This window comes from Prenolepis imparis, unplaced genomic scaffold (genome assembly GCF_030444845.1).
Source record: "Prenolepis imparis isolate NDT839.2.m4 unplaced genomic scaffold, iyPreImpa1.0 SCAF_1, whole genome shotgun sequence".
Lineage (NCBI taxonomy): Eukaryota > Metazoa > Arthropoda > Insecta > Hymenoptera > Formicidae > Prenolepis > Prenolepis imparis.
The window spans coordinates 22,653,118-22,676,557 of NW_028141159.1; the positions used below are offsets into that span (position 1 = coordinate 22,653,118).

Below are 23,440 nucleotides of genomic sequence, written 5' to 3' on the forward strand. Positions count from 1 at the left end.
TCGAGTGGACTTTAGCTTAATAAAATAAGATTTAAGACACAGTTAACAAAAATATTTTTTTTTAATTCTGAATATTCAGAAATTATGAAAAAGAGACGTTAAACTGATAAAAAAAAAGTTTGATCACTTGATCACTTTTACAAATAATTATTAATAACCACGGATATATTTAAGCATTATTTTTTTAAAAGAGAATGTAAGGATGGAAAATAATTTCTAATTAAGTAATAAGAAACTACAATCTATAGAAAAGAAATAAATATAAATATATTTCTGTGAGAATTTTTATATTATTTTAATTATTTCAATTTTCTGTCTTAATTATTATTAAAAATATACGAATATTAGTAGTATAACAATATTATGTAATAAAGAAATCTGAGATTCTACAATCACTTTTCTGCAAAAATATTCGTCAAAGGTGAATAACTCGCAAATTTATTCAGATAAATATTCATCTGAATTATTTAAATTATTTAAATTTAATCATAATTCTTATATTTACACAGACAACTTTGTGTAGTCATAAATTTTAAGCATAAAACAATATTATAAATATTAATATTAAAGAGAGTAATTTGAGACAAACAATGTAGAGATAAATAGGATAATATTTTTATTTTACTTGTATTAATAATTTTCTGCATTTTAGTAAAGAAAAATATTAGCAAAAGAGAATATGAAAATTAATGGCGTTAAAAAAATTAACGACGTTAATAAATAATTAATAATCGACAATTTTGATAAAAAAAAAAAAAAAAAAAATTACAAATGTATTATTATTTATAGAACAACAATTACAAAACAGAAATTTTAGAGGTTACGTAGCAGTGTTGTTAAAAACCTTAGTTTAGTACATACCTTGTAAAGATTATACACTGTACCAGCTGGTCTTCTCGAACTGCTTGCAAAACCACTTCGATGCACTTTTTACTGTTCTCTTGAAGAAGCCCTTGCACCTGTCGATCAAATAAATCAATCACTCTTCAATATAACCTACATTAATTTTACCTTTATAATTGTATTAAAATTTTACCGCATTTTAATTCGTTCGAATTCGTCGTATATAATAAAGGCATCGATGTTCGATAAAAAATTCGGGTAGAGGGTATAATAATTAAAAATAAAAATATTAATTCATTATTTTTTATCACGTGACGTTTTACCTTTTATTTTTCAACACTAAAAGTGAGCGTCAGTACGTCAAGGCTATTCTGGGTCTTCTCGTGCCTTTTTCCCGCGCGTAGACGCGTGAAGTGAACCGCGAGTCGCGATCACGTGACGAAAATTTCATAGTATCGGTCAGTTCGGGTCGCGCGTCGCCGGGGGACAGTCGGGTGTCTCGCTGCCGCGTCTTTTCGTCCGTCCCGGGCGGATCTCGCGTCCAAAGATCGTCCTGGGTGTCGAACCCGACGACGGACGATCGTCCGCGTGTCAATTTGACCGGGCCATCGACACGTTATTATATAAGTACAAATATCGGCGTCGCTCGCGTTTCGCTCGAATCGCGACGCCTAGAGCTCCGTTCTTTCCAAGGATCTCGCATTATTCGCTGCTCCGAGGTGCATCGCGTGTTATTCGGCATCCGGGTGGTCGAGGAGCAGACTTCGCCGAGAGGGATCGCCGAGAGGGCTCGATCGCGAGCCGGATCGATTCATCTCGTATTCTAATATTCGCGAAACGCCCAGCGCCATGATTGATAGCAGCTTCTTGCCGGAAGTTGACCGGGTCCAGAATGCATCGCGCGCCAAAAGTGAACATGTGTGCATATGTATGTATTTTCCGGTGCGATCGTTTTTAATAATATGCACTAGATCGCGCTAGTGAGCTATTTACGATCGATATCGACCGTCGCAGATGACAGATGTCGTTCGCGTCCTTCGAAGGAGGGTTATATTTGCGAGTGTAACTTATTCGGGATTTTCGCGAGTGCGATCGAATATCGGGAGTGTCGGGTGATTTTCATATCAGACAATCATATGTCAAATAACTCGGTCGCGATTACGATTGTTGATACTGGACATTGATGTTTGGCAACGAAACATCGAAATGAATGACACATTATTTCGCGTATTGTTAGTATTATTTGCGAATATACGTGAGTGTGAATGCATAATAATCGCAGGCACGTCGTAATGGATTAATTGAGAGAGATGATTGCTGTTGAGAGAGTTTATTATTGAGACGTCTACGAGGTCAGGTAAGATTGAGCGTCTGAATTTTTTTAAAATAATTTTTATAATTTTTTTCTGCAGCGTAATATATATAGATATATATTTGACTAATATAATTGCGTGACAAAAATATCCTTCCTTAGACTTCGCATATTTTCCTTCTCTCGTTTTATTCTCTCTTTCTCTTTTAATGTAAATAATATACAAAATTTTTTAGAAAGGGATTAGAACAATACAAGCTTTGCGCGTGCCATTCCTCGATTTTATGTTAAAAAGGTGATACAGAAATCAGCTGATAACTGTCAAAAAATATTATCGAGTTTAAAGTACTATTACATTTTATTTAAAACAATATTATTTTAATTTTTATAACATAATATTATTTTAAAATTTAATTAGCAAATTAACGCTTTAATCAGCTGATTTCTGTCAAAAAATATTAATAAAGAGTTAATTTGCTAATTAAATTTTAAAATAATAATAGGTTATAAAATTTAAAATAGTAATATGTTGTAAATAATATGTTATAATTCCTTAAACTCGATTAATATTTTTGACAATTATCAGCTGATTTCTGTCAAAAAATATTAATCGCAGATAAGGCACTATAACATATTATTTACAACATATTTTACTATTTAAAATTTTATTCTCTTTTAATGTAAATAATATACAAAATTGCTTGAAAAATTATTTTCTGAAATATATAAAAAACGGTAAAAAAGTTAGGTGTGTAATAGATAATATTTATTTCTAAAATTATAATATGACATGAAAGATAATATAAATTTATCATAGATTTGCGAAATATGTGCTCTCTTTCTTTCTCTTATTGAATATTTAAAAATCCAACAATAAAAAATCCAACAAACTTAAATAAAAGAAATCGAATCTTATTTTTGACACGTAAATCTCAGATTTTTTAATTCTTATCTTCTTATATTCATTATTCATTATCGTGTATTTGATTTCACACATTATCTTTAAAATTTAATATAACTAACTTTATTTTCTTTTTTCTTACATTAGTTATATTGCGTTAATATATATAATATATAATATTATGCAAAGTATCGATAAAAGAATAATTTTTTGATTTAAACTTTAAATTATATTTTCGAACGATAGGATATGTTATATTTAATTTTTATATATTATGTTTAATTATATTATTATCTATTTATATAATTTATATTTGAACATGTATAAGCAAATTTTCGAACAGAATTAACAAAATTAACAGAATTAACATATATATAATAATTTTTGCATTGATCACCGTGATATCTGAGATAATTTCTAAGCGAAAAAAATTTTAAATGAAAGTATACATTTTTTATAAAATTATAATTAATTATAATTTTCTCTATACTTAATTTATTAAATTTATATAACTTTGACCCCACATTTCAATTTCTTATAAAATAACTAGAAATCATTAAAATTTCACATGTTATATATATAATACATATTTTTCAACCTTTAAAATCAATTTTTTTCAAAAATAAGCTTTATATGAAAAATTGTTTTTATATTCTCAACAAATTTAACCCCTTAAACAATTTTATAAATAATTTTTATCTGAATTAATCTCTCTCTACGGAAAATTATTTAGATAATTAAATTAATATTTATTATGATGAACGATATATATATTATCTTTTTTCATTTATCTTCTTCAGTGGTTATTTAAATACATATTTAATAAGTACAATTTAAAGTAAAAAATATTTTTTACTTATTGTAAAGCTATACATACGAGAGGAAAGGAAGATATAAAGAATAATACATAATCGATAGAATTTTATCATTTTTCTCCTTTTTTCACATTGTTAGAATGCCACGCTTTAACTACATATCTTCTGTTTTGATCAAATGTTGCTATAGCAATTGAACCAGTTACTACTAGTAGCTAGTATCGATCTTTAGACATTCAGTGCCTGCACATTCTTGTTTAAGTTCAGTCAACTACGACACGCGCGATTAAATAGTGTTGTGATGATATATTAGCACGGCACTTTAATATTTGGTATATAAAATTATTCTTTTATTATAATTCTACCCAGTATTACTGTAATGTAGAATTTCAAATATACAAATAATACATATAAAATTTGATATATAAATTTATTATTTGATATTATTATATGTATAATATATATTATATATTATTATTAATAATAATGTTAATAATAATATTATTTACAATATATTATATAATATTATTATATAATTATATTATATATAATATATATATACAATATATATTTATTGCATATATATGTGTATGTATTTTTTTATATTGATGCGGTTTAATACAAATACCTCGAAGTTTCTTTACGTGGTATGTACGAGAAAGTGAAACTCGTTATTTAAATCGCAGAAAATGTCACTAGACGATTGCTCCTGTCACTCGAATTCTGCGCGAGATTAAAGGCAAACAGATGCGAAACGAGGTGGGAGGATCATCTCTGTTTTCTTTTTGTCGACTTTGCAGACGAATGAAATTTCTCGAAGGATTCCTCGTCGAGTCGCGACTTTTTAATATCGCGCGAGACGATATAAATAGTTGGTGATTGAAGTTTGAAATTCGTGCGGCAGTGATGTTTTCTCCTGTGATACATCGAAAGTTGCTTTTTCAGTAGAATATTAAAAATTGATAACTAATTTTTAAAAAAACGAGAAAGAATAATTTCAAAAAACTTTTTCTCTGAGAATAAAATTCTTTCTTTAATCTTTTAATTTTAAAAAGAAAAAAAGAACCATTTTCACTGGGGATGTATTTTAAATTATTTTTGAAAAATTTAAAATTTTAATGAATAAATAAGTTGAAATTTTTATATATTTTTTTATAATTTATATTATAAATTTTATTCATATTTATTAATATAAATAAATTCATACGAATAAATGTGAATAAAATTTATAATATAAATTATAAAAAATATATAAAAATTTTAATATTTTGTTGTTTTATTGAAACATATAAGCGTGATAAATTTTTCGCGATTTCTCTTTCTTTTCGCGTTAAAGTTTACTGTATTTGCGTCAGGTCGCGTATCGAAAATGCACATTTCGTGGATGCTGATGCAGTAAAAATTGTAGCAAAGTGAAACTCGATCGTAAAAAATGTGTTATCACACGTTCATATTTTCATATGACAAAAGAAGCGAGGATCGCTATCGGAAATGCAAATCTGGTTTATCATCACGCAGTGCGTTTCGACAGTTATTTATAGTTGCATCGTATATGTATATGTACGTAATAATGCGTGATGCATGTTTATGCATATAAATGCGTTGTGTTGAATCTTCTTCTTCGCTTCTTCTTGCTCTGGTTACGTGACGGATTGCCTTTTTGGGATGTTTCGCCCCAAGGATTCGGTTGCTTCATTTATATGGATTGGATGAGTTGTATTCGTCATTGACGAGATATCTCATCGATGAAATCTCAGTTGCAGTTCATCGCGATTCGTATTAACATATGACAGATTATTTTTTTTTAATTTAAAAAATAAATATTTTTTAGTTCTATATTATAAACTCATAAATATCATAAATATATTTTATATAATTGAATATTTAAATGAAATAAATTATTAGGTAATTGATCAAGAGATTATAATATCATAAATTTATTAAAAATATATGCAGTTTCTTTCGCTACAAATAAATTAACAATTTATAAATAAACACTAGTTTCGCTCTTTTTAACTCTTTCTCTTTCTTTTTCTCTGTACCTTCTTCTCTTGGAAAACATGAATTATTTGTTACGAGTACCACCATGTACGAAATACGTGCGTATAGCAATGAAAAGGCGGCTTGATATCTTAATCCTCGTAAGATTACCGTATAATATGCGTTAAACTCGCCAATGGCATCGTATTACAATACAATGGACAGGACAATCCACATTATCCTATACTATTATCAGAACAAATGATCTATCTAGTAGCAAAAAAATTAAGCTGATAATGTTAATTTCGGAGAATAAATATAAATGTTATTAGAAGTAATGGTAATTATAATATAAAAAATAAATTCAGAATGAATCGTATTAGTCAAAATTTTTTATTTATTTAAAAATCTGTTTATTTGATGATATAAAAAAATATATATATAATACATATATTCAAATTTATATTATATTATTTATTTTAAACCATGTGAATTTAATAGATTATTTATTTTATATTATATTTATCTTTTATTTCATTATATTTTTCTTTTTATTTATTTTATTCTTATTTCTCTTTCTTTCTCACACATACACAATTTTTTAATTTATTTTTATATTATATATCTATTTATATCTATTTATTATATATCTATATTTATATATAATTTTTCTTTATTTTTTAAATATTTTTTATTTTTTATCACAATTTTATGAAATTTTATTGATACAAATTATTGAGTATCTATAATTACACGTGTGTATTTTAGCTCGTGAGTAGATCCTTTTATTTATTTGACATATCGCCGGGTTGCATCCGTTTTACTTAAAGCTTTTCCGGCGTCTATCGATGTTTCATCTCTGCATGTTGCAACTCGTACACACATACACACATACATATACATATATACTATATCTTTCAGTGGCCTTATCATCCCGCACTGGCCAGCGGAGGAGAATACGTAACGCGGCTAATCGGCCGCAGCTGTCGTTCTTGTACACAGTGTGTTCAGATAGTTAGGACGTACGCAGGTGAAATCGACAGTTAGACTGCGCTATGATAAAACGCGTAATCGTCCAGACAATTCGCGATGAGTCACGTTTCGCACGCGATAAATGCGTCGCGCGCATGTCTGCTTGTCTTCTTTTTTTTCCTTTTGTTCTCGGTATCTTTCTTCCTCTCTCTCCCTGTAGATAGCGTTAACTTTAATTACGCTCCGACATTAAATAAGAAATGATGATAATTATGTTTGTCAAGGAAAAATTAATTTAAATGCACGAGATAAATAGAATGCACAGCAAAATTAATATTGAACGTAATAATGAAAAATATATGCAAAAATAAGTATGAATTATGAAAAATATATGGAAATTTATACAGAGCACCAATATTTAAACAATATTTAATTAATGTTCTTTAATCAATTTGATACTCTTCTCACACACGAGACAAAAAATATTGTTCGTACCACAAAATTTCCACAATTTTCTAATTAAATTAAAATTCCGTCAAAGTTTATAATTGAATTAATTGAAGAATATATTTCTGTTATTTAATTGCATATGTATAAAAGAGAATTAGAAAATTGCCGTTTATTTTTAACTGTTAATCATATTTTTTTTGAAAAAACAATTTTCAACTACACAGTTGAAAAATTTGTGTTAAATTTAACAAATATCACATGTCCCAAACGGTCCACAGAAATTTTTGTGTTAATTTAACGTAGGTAATATGTTAAATGGTGACACGAATATTGTGTTAATATTTTAACATAAAATAAATGCAAATTTCAAATAAATTTAAAATAAACTTTGTGTAAAATTAACATAGTTTTAATGTAAAAATTAACTAAAAAAATTGTTAATTTTACATTTTATCATCCCCCACTTATATTATAAAGTAAAATTAACATTTGTTTTAACAGATAAATCTTGTCACTAATAATACGAAACATATTTATTGTGTAAAATTAAAAATAGATATACATTGTGTTATTTTTACACTTTTTTTTTAGTTTTAATAATTTAACATTTGAGTTCAATTAACATAACAGCAATATGTTAAATTAACACATGAATGTGTTAAATATTTAACACAAAAATATTAACGGGGACCGTTTTTAACAAGAAAACACAAATTTTGCAACTGTGTAATCACATAATCTGCTACTTACGTGAAACATCATATTGATACAATATTGCAATAATTTTATATACATATATGTATCTAAATTTTTGTAGATTTTGATGTTTGCCAAGATAATTTCAGAGCTTCCAGATTCATTCGATAATTTTTGAAAAAACAAAGCTCTTATTTACAATAAGATTTATTTAAAATATTCATTTAATATTTATTTAAGAAATATATTTATATATGTTTTATATAAAAATATAATTTTCCTTTTTTTATATATTTTAAACATATTTTTTGCAAAACATTTTCTTAAATGTCTAAATATTCAAGATATATATTTTATCATTCATATACGCACATAAATTATTTCTCAAGTTTTTATGTCCGAATTTAAATAAATTATGAAGAAACTTTTCTCGCGATTACGCGCACGCGCATAAATCGAATATTTTAATTTTATGAAACAAGACCGTACTCGCGTTTTTTTTTCGAGACACCCTGTACCTTCCTTTCCCGCCGGCGCGATCCTATTAAACGCATTCTTACGACAATGTCACAGTGGATACTGGACTTTTGCGGCAGACACATGTCGCGCTAGTCGGACGCAAACCTTCGATTCGTTTATTTTCGCCTTCCTTTATATTCATTGGTGCGTTCGTGTTGTTACTCATTGTGTTTAGCCACTATCAGCTCCGGTTCCTGTCTCGGCGTGCTCCTGCATTAGTGTATTCCTGCGTGTGCATTATGCAGCCGGCGCGTCGTTCATTATATGATAACAAGCAGCAGTCGGGGATCCGTTTAATTGTTGTCCGTATGTTGTCGCGTTGTTGTGCCTAATCGCCATTGTTCTTCCAACATATTCGTAAAACATTCACAATCAGTGAAATACGCGACGCAGAAATACGTGTGTATAAGTAGTACATATACATGCACGAAATTAGTCTTGTATATGAGACTGATAAAGGTGCGATATAAATGCGCCGTTCGCTGAATTAAAAGGAATACACGTATTATATTATCTTCTTTGATGAAACATCGAAGGTTGTTATGGAAAGAAAAACTGCCTTGCAAAAACAGAGCTATACATAGATTTAAAATAAGATTTATTTATATTTATATTTATTTTTAGATTTATTTGTATTTAAAAAAATATATTTATATATATGTTTTATATATATAAATGAGATTTTCTTTCTGATTTTTAATTTTAAATACACATTTTCTGCAAAATATTTTTTTAGTATCAAAATATTCAAGATATACATATATTTTACTATTTTTTTTATCTTCAAATTTTGATGTTCGATTTTAGAGAAACTATAAAGTAGAATAGAATAAAATATTAAATGAAATAAAACTTTTCTCTTGATTACATAAATATAGAATATTTTTTTATATAATTTCGCAGACTATATTATTTTAAATTAAATATTTTTTTAGGAAAATATTTCATACAATATTTTCTTTCTATTTAAGAGACGATGGACTTATATATCTAAATATTTCTTCAAATTTTTATGCTATCATTCATTTCAAATAAAAAGCTAAATTAGAATAAAATTTGTTAAGATTCTAATTGACAATAGAATATATTTTCATATTTTATAGAATATCTCTTTCTCTTTTTCTGTTTCTGTTATATCCTTATAAAATATTTTATCTTATATTATAAATTATTTATCATATGTAAATATTTTATCATAAATATTTAAATTATAAATATTTTATCACATATTTATAATTATTTATAAATATTTATAAATAACTATATAAATATGATAAAATCTATCATATTTCATTTGAAATATATCCGCGAAGACCTTGATAATTTTCTGTCCAAGAAATCTTTCTTCTCGAATTTTACAATCCTGTTAACTTGAGTTGAAGCCGGAAACTGAAGTAGAAACTTCTCTTTTGAACAATTGCAACATTCTCGTGAAATTGAACTTTCAAGTTTCCGACTACGATCATTAAGGAACGAATGTAAAAGGCTGTTCAATATCGCAATGGCGTGCCCGAAGCGCTCTCGAGGCTCGAAGAAGCTTAAGAAGAGCGCTCGAAGCGAGCGAACGGGAGCGAGAGCGCGACGCAAAGCGGGCTCTCTCGAATTAAAATGGTCCACTGAAACTCATTCCCCGAATTAAACGGATTAGATCCAATCAGCACTCATCGCGGCCGCCGTTGCTTGCTGAAGGAGAAGCGAAGCAAAGCACGCAACACGTTGCGTAACGATGGCGCGACGGCGGATACGTTTAATTCGATTTCGCGCCGTTTGTTTAATTAAATCAGCCTGTGGTCGAGGATGTCTGAATTCCATATCTTATCGTCTCCACTTCGCAGGCATATATACATATTATTTTAACGCATTAAACGTATACGAGATGTATTAATCTCTCATCTCTTTCTTCTACACAGAGAGAATTTTCTCTTAGAATTTATCCAGAAAATCATAATAATCGAGGGACAATATGGTATGTAAAGAATTTTATGAGAATTTCTCTGATTAATATTTATCACAATAAAAATAACATCTATCTACAATAAAATATAAAATATGTTTGATTAATTTTACTAATATTTACTTGCAGTTTAGTAAAATTAATCAAACATGTTTTATATTTTATTGTGATGGATATTATTATTTTTATTGTGATAAATATTAATCAGAGAAATTCTCATAAAATTCTTTTCATACCATATATTGTCCCACGATTACCATGATTTTCAAGGTAAATTCTAAGAGAAAATTCTCTCAGTGTATATTTTATATATGCATTTATGATTTATGGATCGCATATTTTATTAATAAATCGTCAAACTATAAATGTGTGACTCTAATATATTCAATTAAACAAATTGCGTGGTCGCGATTCGTCTTTAGATTTTTTTTCCATTAATGTCAGGGTCATTATTTTTATGGATTCCGATGGCTTAAAGTTTACACTTTGTCGGATCAACGAAAGGTTTCCCAGTTACTGCGCTTTTTTTTCGTCACGAATTCTATCGATTTTAAAGAGCTTCACAAGCGAGAGCTTTAAGTTCGACAGCTGGAATATTCGGCCGCTTCGCCGATTTTATGGGGTTTCGCGCTCCGCTGACTCACGCATTGAATAAAATACGGCGAATGCACTTTCTATAGGTACTGCATGCATGCCTCTCCTCGATTTGTCAAATTCTTCCGACTCTGTCTTTCGTTATTTTTCTTATTGATCCACGCTCGACGAGGAAAGTAATTTGTTCGGGATTGTAACAACATTAATCGACAACCGTGAAATATGAACGGATATACTTACATGAGAATTGAATCCGATTTACATTAAGAAAAAAAAAATAATAATAACGTTGATCAACACTTTGAAGAATTATAAAAATTAAACTTAAACATTTTACTTGAATTTTACTTGAATTATTAAATATATAATTATTATTAAGACATACATACATATATATTTATATTCACATGTAGTGTAAATAATATTATATTTTTTAAATATTTAGTTTACTCTATAATATATTATAAATATGCAAATATATTTATTTATTATATTTTTTATCTTATTATATTTTTATCTTATTATATATTTTATCTTATTATACACATATCTCTTATTATATTACTTATTGTACTATTATTTCCTATAATATATTTCTTTATTATACTATAAATATATGTACTATAAATATTTTTGTTATAAATATATATTTACTATAAATATATATTTACTGTAATTTACATAATACAACAAAAATTAAATAACAATATAAATTAATAACATTATAATTTTAACATTACAACAATAATAACAATATAATTTAATATAACACAATAGAAATTCAACTTATAAAGAATTAAAATACAAGTGTACACAGGATATATTTTTCTCGGGAGATCTATAAAAGCGCTCTGTGCACTGTCGGGAATATTTTAGAGGGTTTTGCAAGAATAAAAATCCGAATTCCGGCGGCAGTGTGTAATTTAACCGTCCATCGGATGTGTCGTGAAAATTTTAAAAGCACAAGTTCGTAAATACGAGCATGACATGACAGTAACGGTATAGTCGATACTCGCATTGACAGATTGCGGTTCGTTCTATCTGTCGACGGGAGAGGCGGGAGGATTGTCGGGGATATGATCGGGGTGCAATTACATTTTCACGATGACCCTTCGAGCTCCGTGCGGTATAATTCTCGTCTCTCTGGAGGGAGAGAGGAAAACACGTATTTAAATTGCGCTCATGCATTTCTGTGTACCGCAAGTACGCGCTTGTATTTATGAGAGTCAGGGTGGTTTTGGTGATTGTGGTTCGCTAATGATCGTGGCATTTGCAGTTGCGATAAAAGAAAGAAAGCCATAGAATTATCGAAAAAATATCTTCTCTTAGATAATATATTTATTATATTTTCTTCTCCATTATATTATTTATTTTCTTTATTATTTTTAAATTATTTTCTTCTAAAGATAATTTTATTCTTAAGAGATTATATTATAATATTAATACATAATATTATAAAATATAATATTACAATCTTAATATAATAATATTATAATATTAATATTATAATATTATTCTATTCTTAATATATTAATTATAATATTATTATATATTATTCCTAAGAAATTATTTATGAAATCCCAGATATTATTTGGATCCAATATTTATACATAATATATAATTTTTTAGACAATATATATATTTAGAATAAATAATATTGAATAAAGAAGATCGAGTCTTTCTTTTTTATAAATAAATAGGAATTATATAGGCTCACGAATGTAAAAAAATACTTTCATACACCGAATGAAAGAACGCGGAACTTCAACTGTACAAACAGATATATAGAATTTTTCTGCTCACGTGCTATCTAGGCAGTTTTATCGGATCGCTTCTTCCCCTACAACGCTCAATATTGATTCTGCGAAAGTGCTCGCAGACGGAAACCTTCTAATTTTCCGGCCTTCCGATTTTCGCCGACACAATGCAAATATAGGAGCAGTTTACTGTGCTGCTACGGCGACAGAAACATGTTAAGAAATCTTGTGACGACCATTATTGCCACGATTATCGTTTCGCGATACCGCATTTTATACAATATATCAAAATCGGATTTATAATGAAATTTTAGTCGGATAAATATTCAATAATAACGATAATAGTAATATAATTTTTAATAATAATGATAAATATAATAATAAATATTAAAAAATATATGATTGTGTATATAAGAAAAGCAAATAAATTTTGAAAGCTCGAAGACATCTTAAGAAGAGTAATTTTTCCATTATTATATTTTCTCCTTGAAGTTGAATAATTTTTATTCTTGTAATTTCTTTTTTATTTCAATATTTTGTTGTATTTTTAAAACTTTTCTCCTGTATATGTGTGTATAGGAATATAGAATTTATTTATCTCATGAAATAAATATTTTATTATAATAGTCTAAAGTTAAATTAGTATTAATATAATAATTTCATATAATAATTTTAAAAGGTTCGATTTAAAAATTTATTTTTTCAAAAAAAGTGACTTTAAATTTATGAAATTTTTTATAATATTAATTACAGATTCTTACATAAAAATTTTCGTGAATTTGAAATGTCAATCACATCTGTTTAGAAAATAAATTTTAAACTTGAACAAATTAAAATTAATATATGTATATTAGTAGAAAGTTCAATGTGCTGATCGATCATAGAGAAGATAATTGACAGAATATTGACCTATTACTAAACACATCTTTTATAAGTTTTCTCCGTTGACCCTAATCTTCTTATCTGTCTTTCAGTTGCTTAATTCCCTGGCGACCGATTTGGACTGCATGCTGAGCGAGCTTTGCACGACCCCGGATTCCTACGAACGGTGAGTTTATTTTTTTGTTGTTGTCGGCCTTTCTTTTGTCGAGGTCAAGTGCGACCGCGTATCGTCTGTTCCGAAGTCGAGATGAATCAGGAAATATCTCGCTCGAGCGAGTGAGATTACGTCGACTATTCTTCTAATTTGTGAATCGATCGATTTGCAATCAATAATATAATAATTGTATGTATACAAATATATATACATATAAAGAGACAAAGAAAAATATAAACATTAAATATAATTTTATTTTTGCACATAAATCACAAGTATGTATATTAGTTACGTATATACATAATATTTTTAATTATTATTAAAATAAGTAACATAGATCACTTTTTTAATTAATTGTTTTAAATTTTGCACATATTTTTTTAAAAAATATTTATACATATATAACATTGTAGATAATTTTGTCGTCATAGGACTCAATATGTATATAATCTTTGATTTTTTATTATAAAAATTATTTTATGATGAATTTTATATATTTCTCAAATTTATATTAAAATAACTTATTAAAGTTAAAATCAAATATTCTGTAAAACTATACATATTAAAAAAATTAAAATTTGAAGGAATTAATAATATTATTAGTATGTATAATACCTATTTAATACAGGTATAATATAGAAAGATATTAAAATATACATATTTTATATATATGTGAAATATGCGTGCAAAAAATATATAAGTGTCTTATTGCAATGTATATAGTATATACATATTTCGGAAAAATTCGGCTCGCGTCATAATGCGGAGAACATATTAACCACTCTCGCCACGTGCGGTGGAGGTTAAATCAAATTAATTCTCGTAATTTATGGGGAAAATCTCACGCGAATAATTTCCATATCGCGTAGAATCCTCCTCGTAATGTATGAGAAATTGCGTTCACAATATCATAGAAGGCATTGTGTACCGGGTGGTCAAATATCTATTAAATCCTCTATATTTGCCTCTATAAATCAATTCCATTATAATTTGCAATTTTATTGCAAATTTAATTTGTTTGTATTAATCAACAAACTTGCAATAGGGGCAATAAAGGCAAAAGAGGCGATTTACTGTAACAGACATCTATGAGATTAAATACTTCTATTGGCTTTATGCAATTATATATATATTATAAAAATTATGATAAATACTATCTGTTATAATAATAAAATCTTTTTATGAAAATCGCTTTTTACAGAAGAAACAAAAAGAAATTTATTATTATTAAAATAATAAAATTTTTTTAAATTTCTTCTTTAAAAAGCAATTTTGTTTCTCATTATCGGCGATCACAATTATATGAACTATAAATTATTTATATAAGAAACGATTTAATGCATACATAGACAGATTTTTGTACATTATATACATAGTCAGGGTAAACCTTAAGATTTAACATTTGGGGTGCGTCCTCTTATTCACTTGAAAGACAAGATGGACGATGTCTTCCTGAAAGGACGCGAAATTTCAATAGGGCTCGAGAAGGGTTCGCACTTGAAAGTTTGAAACTTGGCATAACTCTGCTTTATATCGACGAACATGATTAACTGCGACTTAAGACAATGATCGCGTGTATTTCGCTTGACAATTTAAACAAGTTGTTTAGTAGTTAGGCATTAGATTACCATTAATTTGATTGTGTGACACATCATTAATTTCCATTAATTTTATCATATAATAAAAAAAAAATAAAAAAATAGTTATGCATATAAATTGCACAACATATAAATTAAAAAATACTAATATTCTTATAATATTATTTTTTCTTTTTTAAATACAATGATAAAAATTTAATTAAATAACATGTAAAATTTTTATAACTAAACGCGCAAGAATTTTCCTATAGCTTCTTTAATTTTTTAATACTGATTAAAATTAGAGAAATATTAAAATAGATAAATATCTGTAATTTTTCGTTCTCTCTTTCTTTCTTGTTTCGCGCACGTTGTCAACATAGGTAAATTAAATTCAAAATTAGGCTTGTCGATGCATCACTTGCATATGCTAAAATATACAAGTTATATCCATATTTAAAGTGAAGAAATATATATTGATTCTAAATCATTTGAGAGAATTTTGAAACCGTAATTTCGCCACAATCGCTAATTCAATTTAATTTAATTACATTAATGTATTATACAATATTATTTTATTGTCATTTAAAAATTGCAATCATTGACACATGGATCAGATAAATAATATTCATGTTTTTATTACTTATTCTGCGAAAGAATCGTTGTACGTAATTTTCTATGGATGATACGAGTGTTATTATGAGGTAACGCTGAAATGGCGTACAGCTGGCGGCTCGAAGAGCAATTATGCATAATATTATGACACTAATCTCGAGCACATGTCACGAATTAGGTCGTTTGTTAGCGACGATATTAATTTTGCGTCTATATAATATTAATTCATATTGTTCGGTCTTAAAATAGTTTCATATTTGAAATATCTAATTTATCGATTAACAATTTTTATTTACAAAATAAAAATTTTGTACAATATTTTATAATATTAATAATGTTATTTTATGATATTAATATTTTAATATTATTGATATTAAAATTTATATTATAAAATTTAATATTATAAAATTTATATTTTATTTTATTTACGCAACATATAAAATTATAAATTCTGTGGATACATATGATATGTGTTTTGTTTCAAACTTTTGGCCGCTGAAATATTTAGTTTTCATTAATGCTTTTTCTCCTCTTGCCACGAAAGTTAAAATGTGTATGTGTGTGTGTGTGTGTGAGATAAATAAAAAATACTAACAAAATATTAACAAGTATAGCAAATATGAAAAAAGCAATATATGTTTTTTTTAAAACTAATTTGTGGGAAAACAAAAACATTAGAATGTCAACCTACGGAACATTCTCTTTTTTTCGAGCGACTAAACCGGGCGAACAGAAACACTGAGGCAACCCTGACACAGTTTATTTCTCTAGAATCGCATTCTGTAGTTATTTGTATAGCACGGATTTCTCTGCTACATCCATTGATTGAAATTCCAACAGATCTGTAGTTGTGTACTACATTGCTGTATTAAAGAGTGTGAGATCTCAGTAGTAGTTGTGGAAAGCGAAAGACTCAGGTTCGATTCCCAATTTAGCTATTCAAATATTTTTCTAATCCGCAAATATCCTTTACTGATTTTTTGTTAGGCTGAAAAACAAATGTCCTACATACGTGCCTTTGTCACGGATAGATAATTGTTACGAGTGTGTTTAAACTTGTGCCACTCTTCATTACATACCCTTGTTTATTATTGTATTGTACTTGTAAAAGTACAAAAAATCGATGACTTAATTATGACAATGACGTTTCTTAAATAAAAATTTTCTGATTCGTACTTTACACTATGATATATATATATTTTCGTTTATAAGATATGTAAATAAGTATTAAACTCTGATTATTATTAATTAAATGCATTACATAAGCTTGATCAGTCCAGATATTTCTAAGTTCGAATCTAAGTAAGATATTCTCTTAATCAGACGAGCCGTATATACATATGTTTCTTGATATTTTCAAGAACAGAAAAATATTTTTAATGTATAAAAATATAACAAAAATATAAAAATATAATAAAATATAATTAAAAAACTTAAAAAAATAATGTAGGTATATAAAAAGCATAATTGCTTTTATTGTTTGTTGTTTATTATATATTACTTTATGTATATGCGTGTACATATGTGTATATAAATACACTTTATCTCATGAAAATTATTGTCACCAAAAAGAAATGCCAGATGAATCAAAATCTCGTTCCTTTATAAATTCATTCATTGACATATAACATTCATTTATACATTTCATAAAGATACTCTATATCGCGCTTTTCAGCACGTGTCGCGAAGATTAATAGCAATGAATGGGAAATATGATCAACATTGACTCCCTGCCTTTAATTTATACGATCATACATCGATAAAAAACGCTCGAGTATACATGCAAATTAGCTGGACGGACGAACGAGCGACGAGACGCGATGTTTTGCGCGAACAAAATTTTCAATTTTTCTCCTATCGCTCTCCACCGGAGATATCGAGTCCCCCTTGGTTTTTTCCCGGAAATATCATTCTTCGTTTCCGACAGGCGCCCGACACTTTTGTTCGTCAAATTCGAGTTGACATTAACCAATATTTTCATAGGGCTGACAGCGAAAAAAAAGAAAAGGAAAGTGCTCTCAAAAAAATGGCCGTATGAACATTTTTTTTTTTTTACCATTGTTTTACTCTTGGCATTGTTGCAAGTGAGGGCAGTTGTGAACTGCTTACAAATCAGAATTAATATTTTAAACAGAATTAATACTCTAATAGAAAAAAAAAAAAAAAAAACAGAAATAAAATATCAAATAAATTTTTTCTATAATATTATATATATGTATATTGTTTTTGCTAAGTCTTTTAATTTTCGTCAAAAGAAGCGAGACATCTGTAATATAAACATGGTTCGTGGACTTTGATCAACGACATCATAAGCAGTTTACAAACTGAAGCTACTGTCACTAACAGTTCGAGTCAAGGGGAGGAGACGCAGAATTGAAATGAAATTCTTGCAGTTGAATTATTATCGAGAGTAATCTCGATGAAAAGTTTGCTTTTACTTCGAATGCTCGGTGAGCCATTCTTCTCATTCTCCTTGGTATAATTAAAGTGAGAAAAATATATGTATTTTGGTTCTAAATTATTCTACGACAGAATAATTTACAATTATAATTTAATTAATAAATATTTTATTAATAAATTTAGCCTAAAAATCAAAAGGATAATTGTATAAAATAAAATATATAAATATTAATAAAAAATAATATAATATCGTAGTGTATAATAATAATAATAAATATAATATATGGATATAATTATTTATTGTCCTTTTTAGATTAAATTAAAGTTTATTAATTAAATCATTTAACTGTAAATTATTACCTTAGAATAATTTAAAATAGAAGTATAATTTTCATATTGTATATGTGTATATACATAAATATATATATATATATATATATATATATATATATAAGGAAGATTATAGAATTATATATGTATATTATACATACTTAATAATATACACTATATAGAATAAAAAATATATGATTCAGCAAAAGAAACAGTTAGCGAAAGAAAGAAATAAAGAGGGGTTTTCACTGCGATTTCGTAAGCTAATTCACTATCTTTTCCGCATTGCGATCAGTCTCTGACATAAAGAATACTCATCTTTTTATGCGATCTCTGACATAATTAATTTCCATCTTTCCAATCTCTGCGTTCTATATTATTATTATTACATAATCTTGCCATAAACTCTATCAGTAATTTGAATGCATAACTATAATAAAAATTTAGACATATACAATATATATATTATAAGCTTTTTTATGAAAAGTCAGTCTTTTCATAAAATGATTTAATCCTGTCATAAAGTGTCAAATCTTTGTAGACGACAAAAAACATAGGAAGCCTGCGCGTGATACCTAAACACATACACATATGTATATATATATATTTTTATTTATTTATATTTATTATAATTATAATGTTAACTGATAGAGATTTTTTTGTATATATATTTACTTTATATTTACATGCATTATTTTTAACGCTTTTAATCTTCGGCCGAGACATCGCGCGAGCATTTTAATAACGACTTAACTGCGTTAAGAATTTAATAATACCCTCCACACGCGAAAGCGTAATGGCACATTCTTTCTCGACTTGTGGCGCACACACGTCATTTCCGGATTATTTCCCGAGCCATTAAACGAGCTGTGTATTTCGGCCGACGTGAATTTCGAGAGTGCACAGCAAATCCGCTTTTAATGCACGCTCTCTTCCCTCTCGCGCGCCTTCCATCCTTCAACATCTTGACATCGAAAAATAATGCAATTTTCCACCTTCTACGGCTTCTCTTAGACGGCTCCAGATGTGCGATCGCAGCATTAGATTCGCATTAGACCGGACGAGATCGTTCACGGTGTGCATCGGAAGGAGATACAATTTTCGCTATAACATAAAAACTAGTGTTTATCGTCTACTTTTTTCGATACTGATCTTTCTGCACGAGCTACATGGAATTTCTTTCGTCGAGCCGTAAAATAGCAAGATAATACACAGTCTTTTTATCTTTTGTGTAGAATAAATCGATTCGTATCGATATAATATATATAATGTCGCGTAGTTATTGGACATAGCCGAGAAAACATTTTAAGATAAATTTTTAGGAAGATGTAATGTCAAAATTTTTGTACGTTTGAAATAGATCAGTATCATAATTGTTATCGCTTAATATATTTTATATTTGATTATTTAATATTAGATTGCGAGAGTAAAATATAAATAATAATAAAGCAATTATATGGGATTAATTTTATTGGATATAAAATGTGAAGAATTCTTGAAATGCTAAATGAATTTAATATATATGAATAAAAAATAATTATAAAATCTGTTATATCATATATAAATTAGCACAAAAAAAGGAAAGAAAAATATTTAAAAAATATAAAAATAAAACAGAGAAAGTATAGAGCAAATACTTAGTGATTATTGATTTTAAAATGTATTTATTGTCAATTAAAATGAAAAAGTAATAACTCTCCGTAAATATCTCCCATAAAATAATGCTACATACTATATGCACTATTCCTCGAGGATTTCTCTCAATATACTTGATGTCTACGGAGAATTGGGGAACAAGTTTGAGCTACGATGCTCCCGGGAGTTGCGGAAGCTTCAAGTCTTGCACCTTGACGGGTATAGACTACGAGAACCATCAGCAGAACCACCACCATCCCCTGTGTACATACATACTATATATAGGATGCGCACCCGCATAACCACGCCTAGAAGCAGTTCATCTGGCGAAACTATCGGTCCAGACATCGTCTGTTCGAAATTTATGGCACCCACCACGAGTCATTTCTGCCGTTGACAGTTTTGGGTGCCCATAAGAAACCATTGGCTCTCGATATATATTATATATAAGCGTCGCGTCGAATATATCAAAAAGTGCTTAAAAGGAAGTATATATAATATTAGAGAAAAGTTTGTTGGTTCTCTTAAAATAAGATTCCTACAAATTTTTTCCTATCAAAATGACTTAGAAAGATACTTGCTAGATTGATGATTCTAGAACCGCGCGAGAAATTTTTTTCTCCTGGAAAAAAATGGACACACATACTCCTCTGCTTCTCAGACACCCTGGAAACTTAGATAAGTTCGGAAAACGCGGAAATAAGAATCGAAACGAACGCCGAATTATTTGCAAAAAAAAAAAAGGAAAATAGACTGCAGAGATTCGCGAGAAGTGAATCGAACGGAGAGCTGGTCGAAAGAGGCGGACGATCGAATTATCCGGAAACTCGATATAACGGCGCAACGGCACACAGAGATTCCCCCGGGTCAATTTCTCCGGATATCCCCCTGATTTCTGGCGGCTAACGCGAGTCTGATGTTTGCCGAGGGGACCGTGTGCGAGTACCGCTACCCTTATCCACCACCCCATATCGTTAGCGGGTAGACAAAGGGTGCGTCGCCGGGAATACGTATCCCGAGGCACTGCTAATTCCGTCGATAATAGATTTTCAAATCCGGCGCATCGCGCCATTTCCGCCATTCGTTAGCGTCTCGTTCGTACGAATTTGCACTGGCCACGAAATTACATTTTTTGCGATGAAAGAACGTTTCTCTCTCGACAATCTTGGATTAGAGCAGAAAATTATACTTGTATTTACACATAAATCTATATTTATCAAAGAATAAAATATTTTACAACACATTTTCAAGATATATATTTCTCTAATGATGAATATTTTTACAAAGAGTTTTTTTTTGAGTAATATATTTTTATTTTTTGTTCCAAAAGAAAAAGGAGGCAGAAATGTATTTTTTTTACTTTTATTTAAAACATTTTATTATAATATAAATATGTTATTATCTGAAATTTTTATAAAAAGCTTATTATACATATACATATATAAATTAAATACCACATATTATAAATCTAAATAATGTACAAAAAGATGTTTTTATTAAATTACTTTTTTAATTTTTTATACGCATAAAAAATTGAGAGGATTAATTAGAGGATTTAATATACAAAAGTGTTATATAAAAAATTAAAATATAATTACGTTTAATATAGAAAATTTACAGACACGTTTATATACATATATTGTACATTATTATACATTTAAGATACATCGAAGTCGACAATTTTCTTTATGAAAGCTATTAGACGAATTGGGGTGGGATTTCTCACATATTAAGGATCTCCAGTTGGTTTCCGCAACTGAATGCGGCGCAACATATATATTATGTCTCTAATTAATTCCACTGTCAGTAACCGGCGTTTGCAACCTAGCTTAACAATCACCTAATTTCCGGCAGCCATCAGCGCCAGTCATGTTATTCCACAAAGATGTCATTTGAAGTGAAACAGGGTCGCAATGTCTCCGGCAGCTCTCCGAACCCTAGTTATTCTCTACATTATTCATTTAGTGTATGTTATCTTATATTCTCCCTCCCTCTCCCTCCCTCTTTCTCTTTCTTTCTCTCTCTCTCTTTCTGTCTCTTTTAATTGTTATACCATTATGAATGTCGATACTCTTAATGTGTATTCGTTATTTTATCTACTATTTTATCTACTATTAGCATATTTTTTAATAATAATATCATACATTATTATAATAGGTACATAATGTTTATAAATTAATAATAAAATAAATAGATATTTATTTGAAACGATTTATTTTCAATCAGTTGACACTAACTATACAAAATATAAATAACTCGACAAGTTAATTATTATTATTATTGAATGTCGTAATATACAATTTTTTAATGACGATTATAATAATTAAATCAGAGAGTTTGATTAAATCATTGTAAATAATATTTGATGAAGACATAAATAGTATAATTGTAAATATTGTAATATTTGATGAAAAGAGAAGATCCCGAATGTACATATACTCATATTTAAGCATATTACATGTATGTACAGATAATATGATATTAATTTCTCTCAAATTGAACACTAATTTACGCTATATAATTAATAATTATATGTGCGCTATGTAATACACTTACAAATTTTAATAATATAACAGGTTTAATGGAGAAGAATACATATGTACATAGCACGCATTATATTATTTACACTTTTGTAAACTTATGCTTTATTAAACAATAGTTTCAATTAATAATTTGAAATAATTTTGAATTGCATAATTAGGAATGATATTAGTGTATAACGACGAAAAAATTGTTTTATTTTGTAAAATGAATAATGATAAAATATGTAGATAAAATGTATATAGTGCGAATAGCGAGTAAAAGTTTAATCGAATATAATAATAGATCAAAATGCCTAATTCTAATGTCGCATTCATCTCTCACAACAGTGATAAAAAATGTCTACGATAATCACAATAATTAACGTTATACATACTAGTTTGCGTTATTAAACTAAATTATTTCAAGAGCAACATATACATATAACAAATATACAATAAAATTTTTCAACTTTATATTCCTTAATTTGTTTGAAACAAATAATCTTGAAACAGAAAAGAAGCGAAAAATATC

The 23,440-nt window shown here is 28.0% G+C and overlaps 1 protein-coding gene across 5 annotated transcripts in view; it reads left to right on the top strand.

Moving 5' to 3' along the window:
- Spri (Src homology 2 domain-containing protein sprint) overlaps positions 1-23,440 on the top strand; it is a 256,568-nt gene that overhangs the window by 98,025 nt on the left and 135,103 nt on the right. For 2 of the 5 annotated variants that reach the window (XM_083038295.1, XM_083038305.1), the window contains one exon: positions 13,768-13,841. In XM_083038295.1, the coding sequence (XP_082894421.1) occupies positions 13,768-13,841 (74 nt within the window). Of the gene's footprint in view, positions 1-1,177; positions 2,201-8,549; positions 8,633-8,917; positions 8,948-13,767; positions 13,842-23,440 lie in introns of those variants that run through there. The other 3 variants (XM_083038381.1, XM_083038391.1, XM_083038363.1) reach the window with 3 other exon arrangements.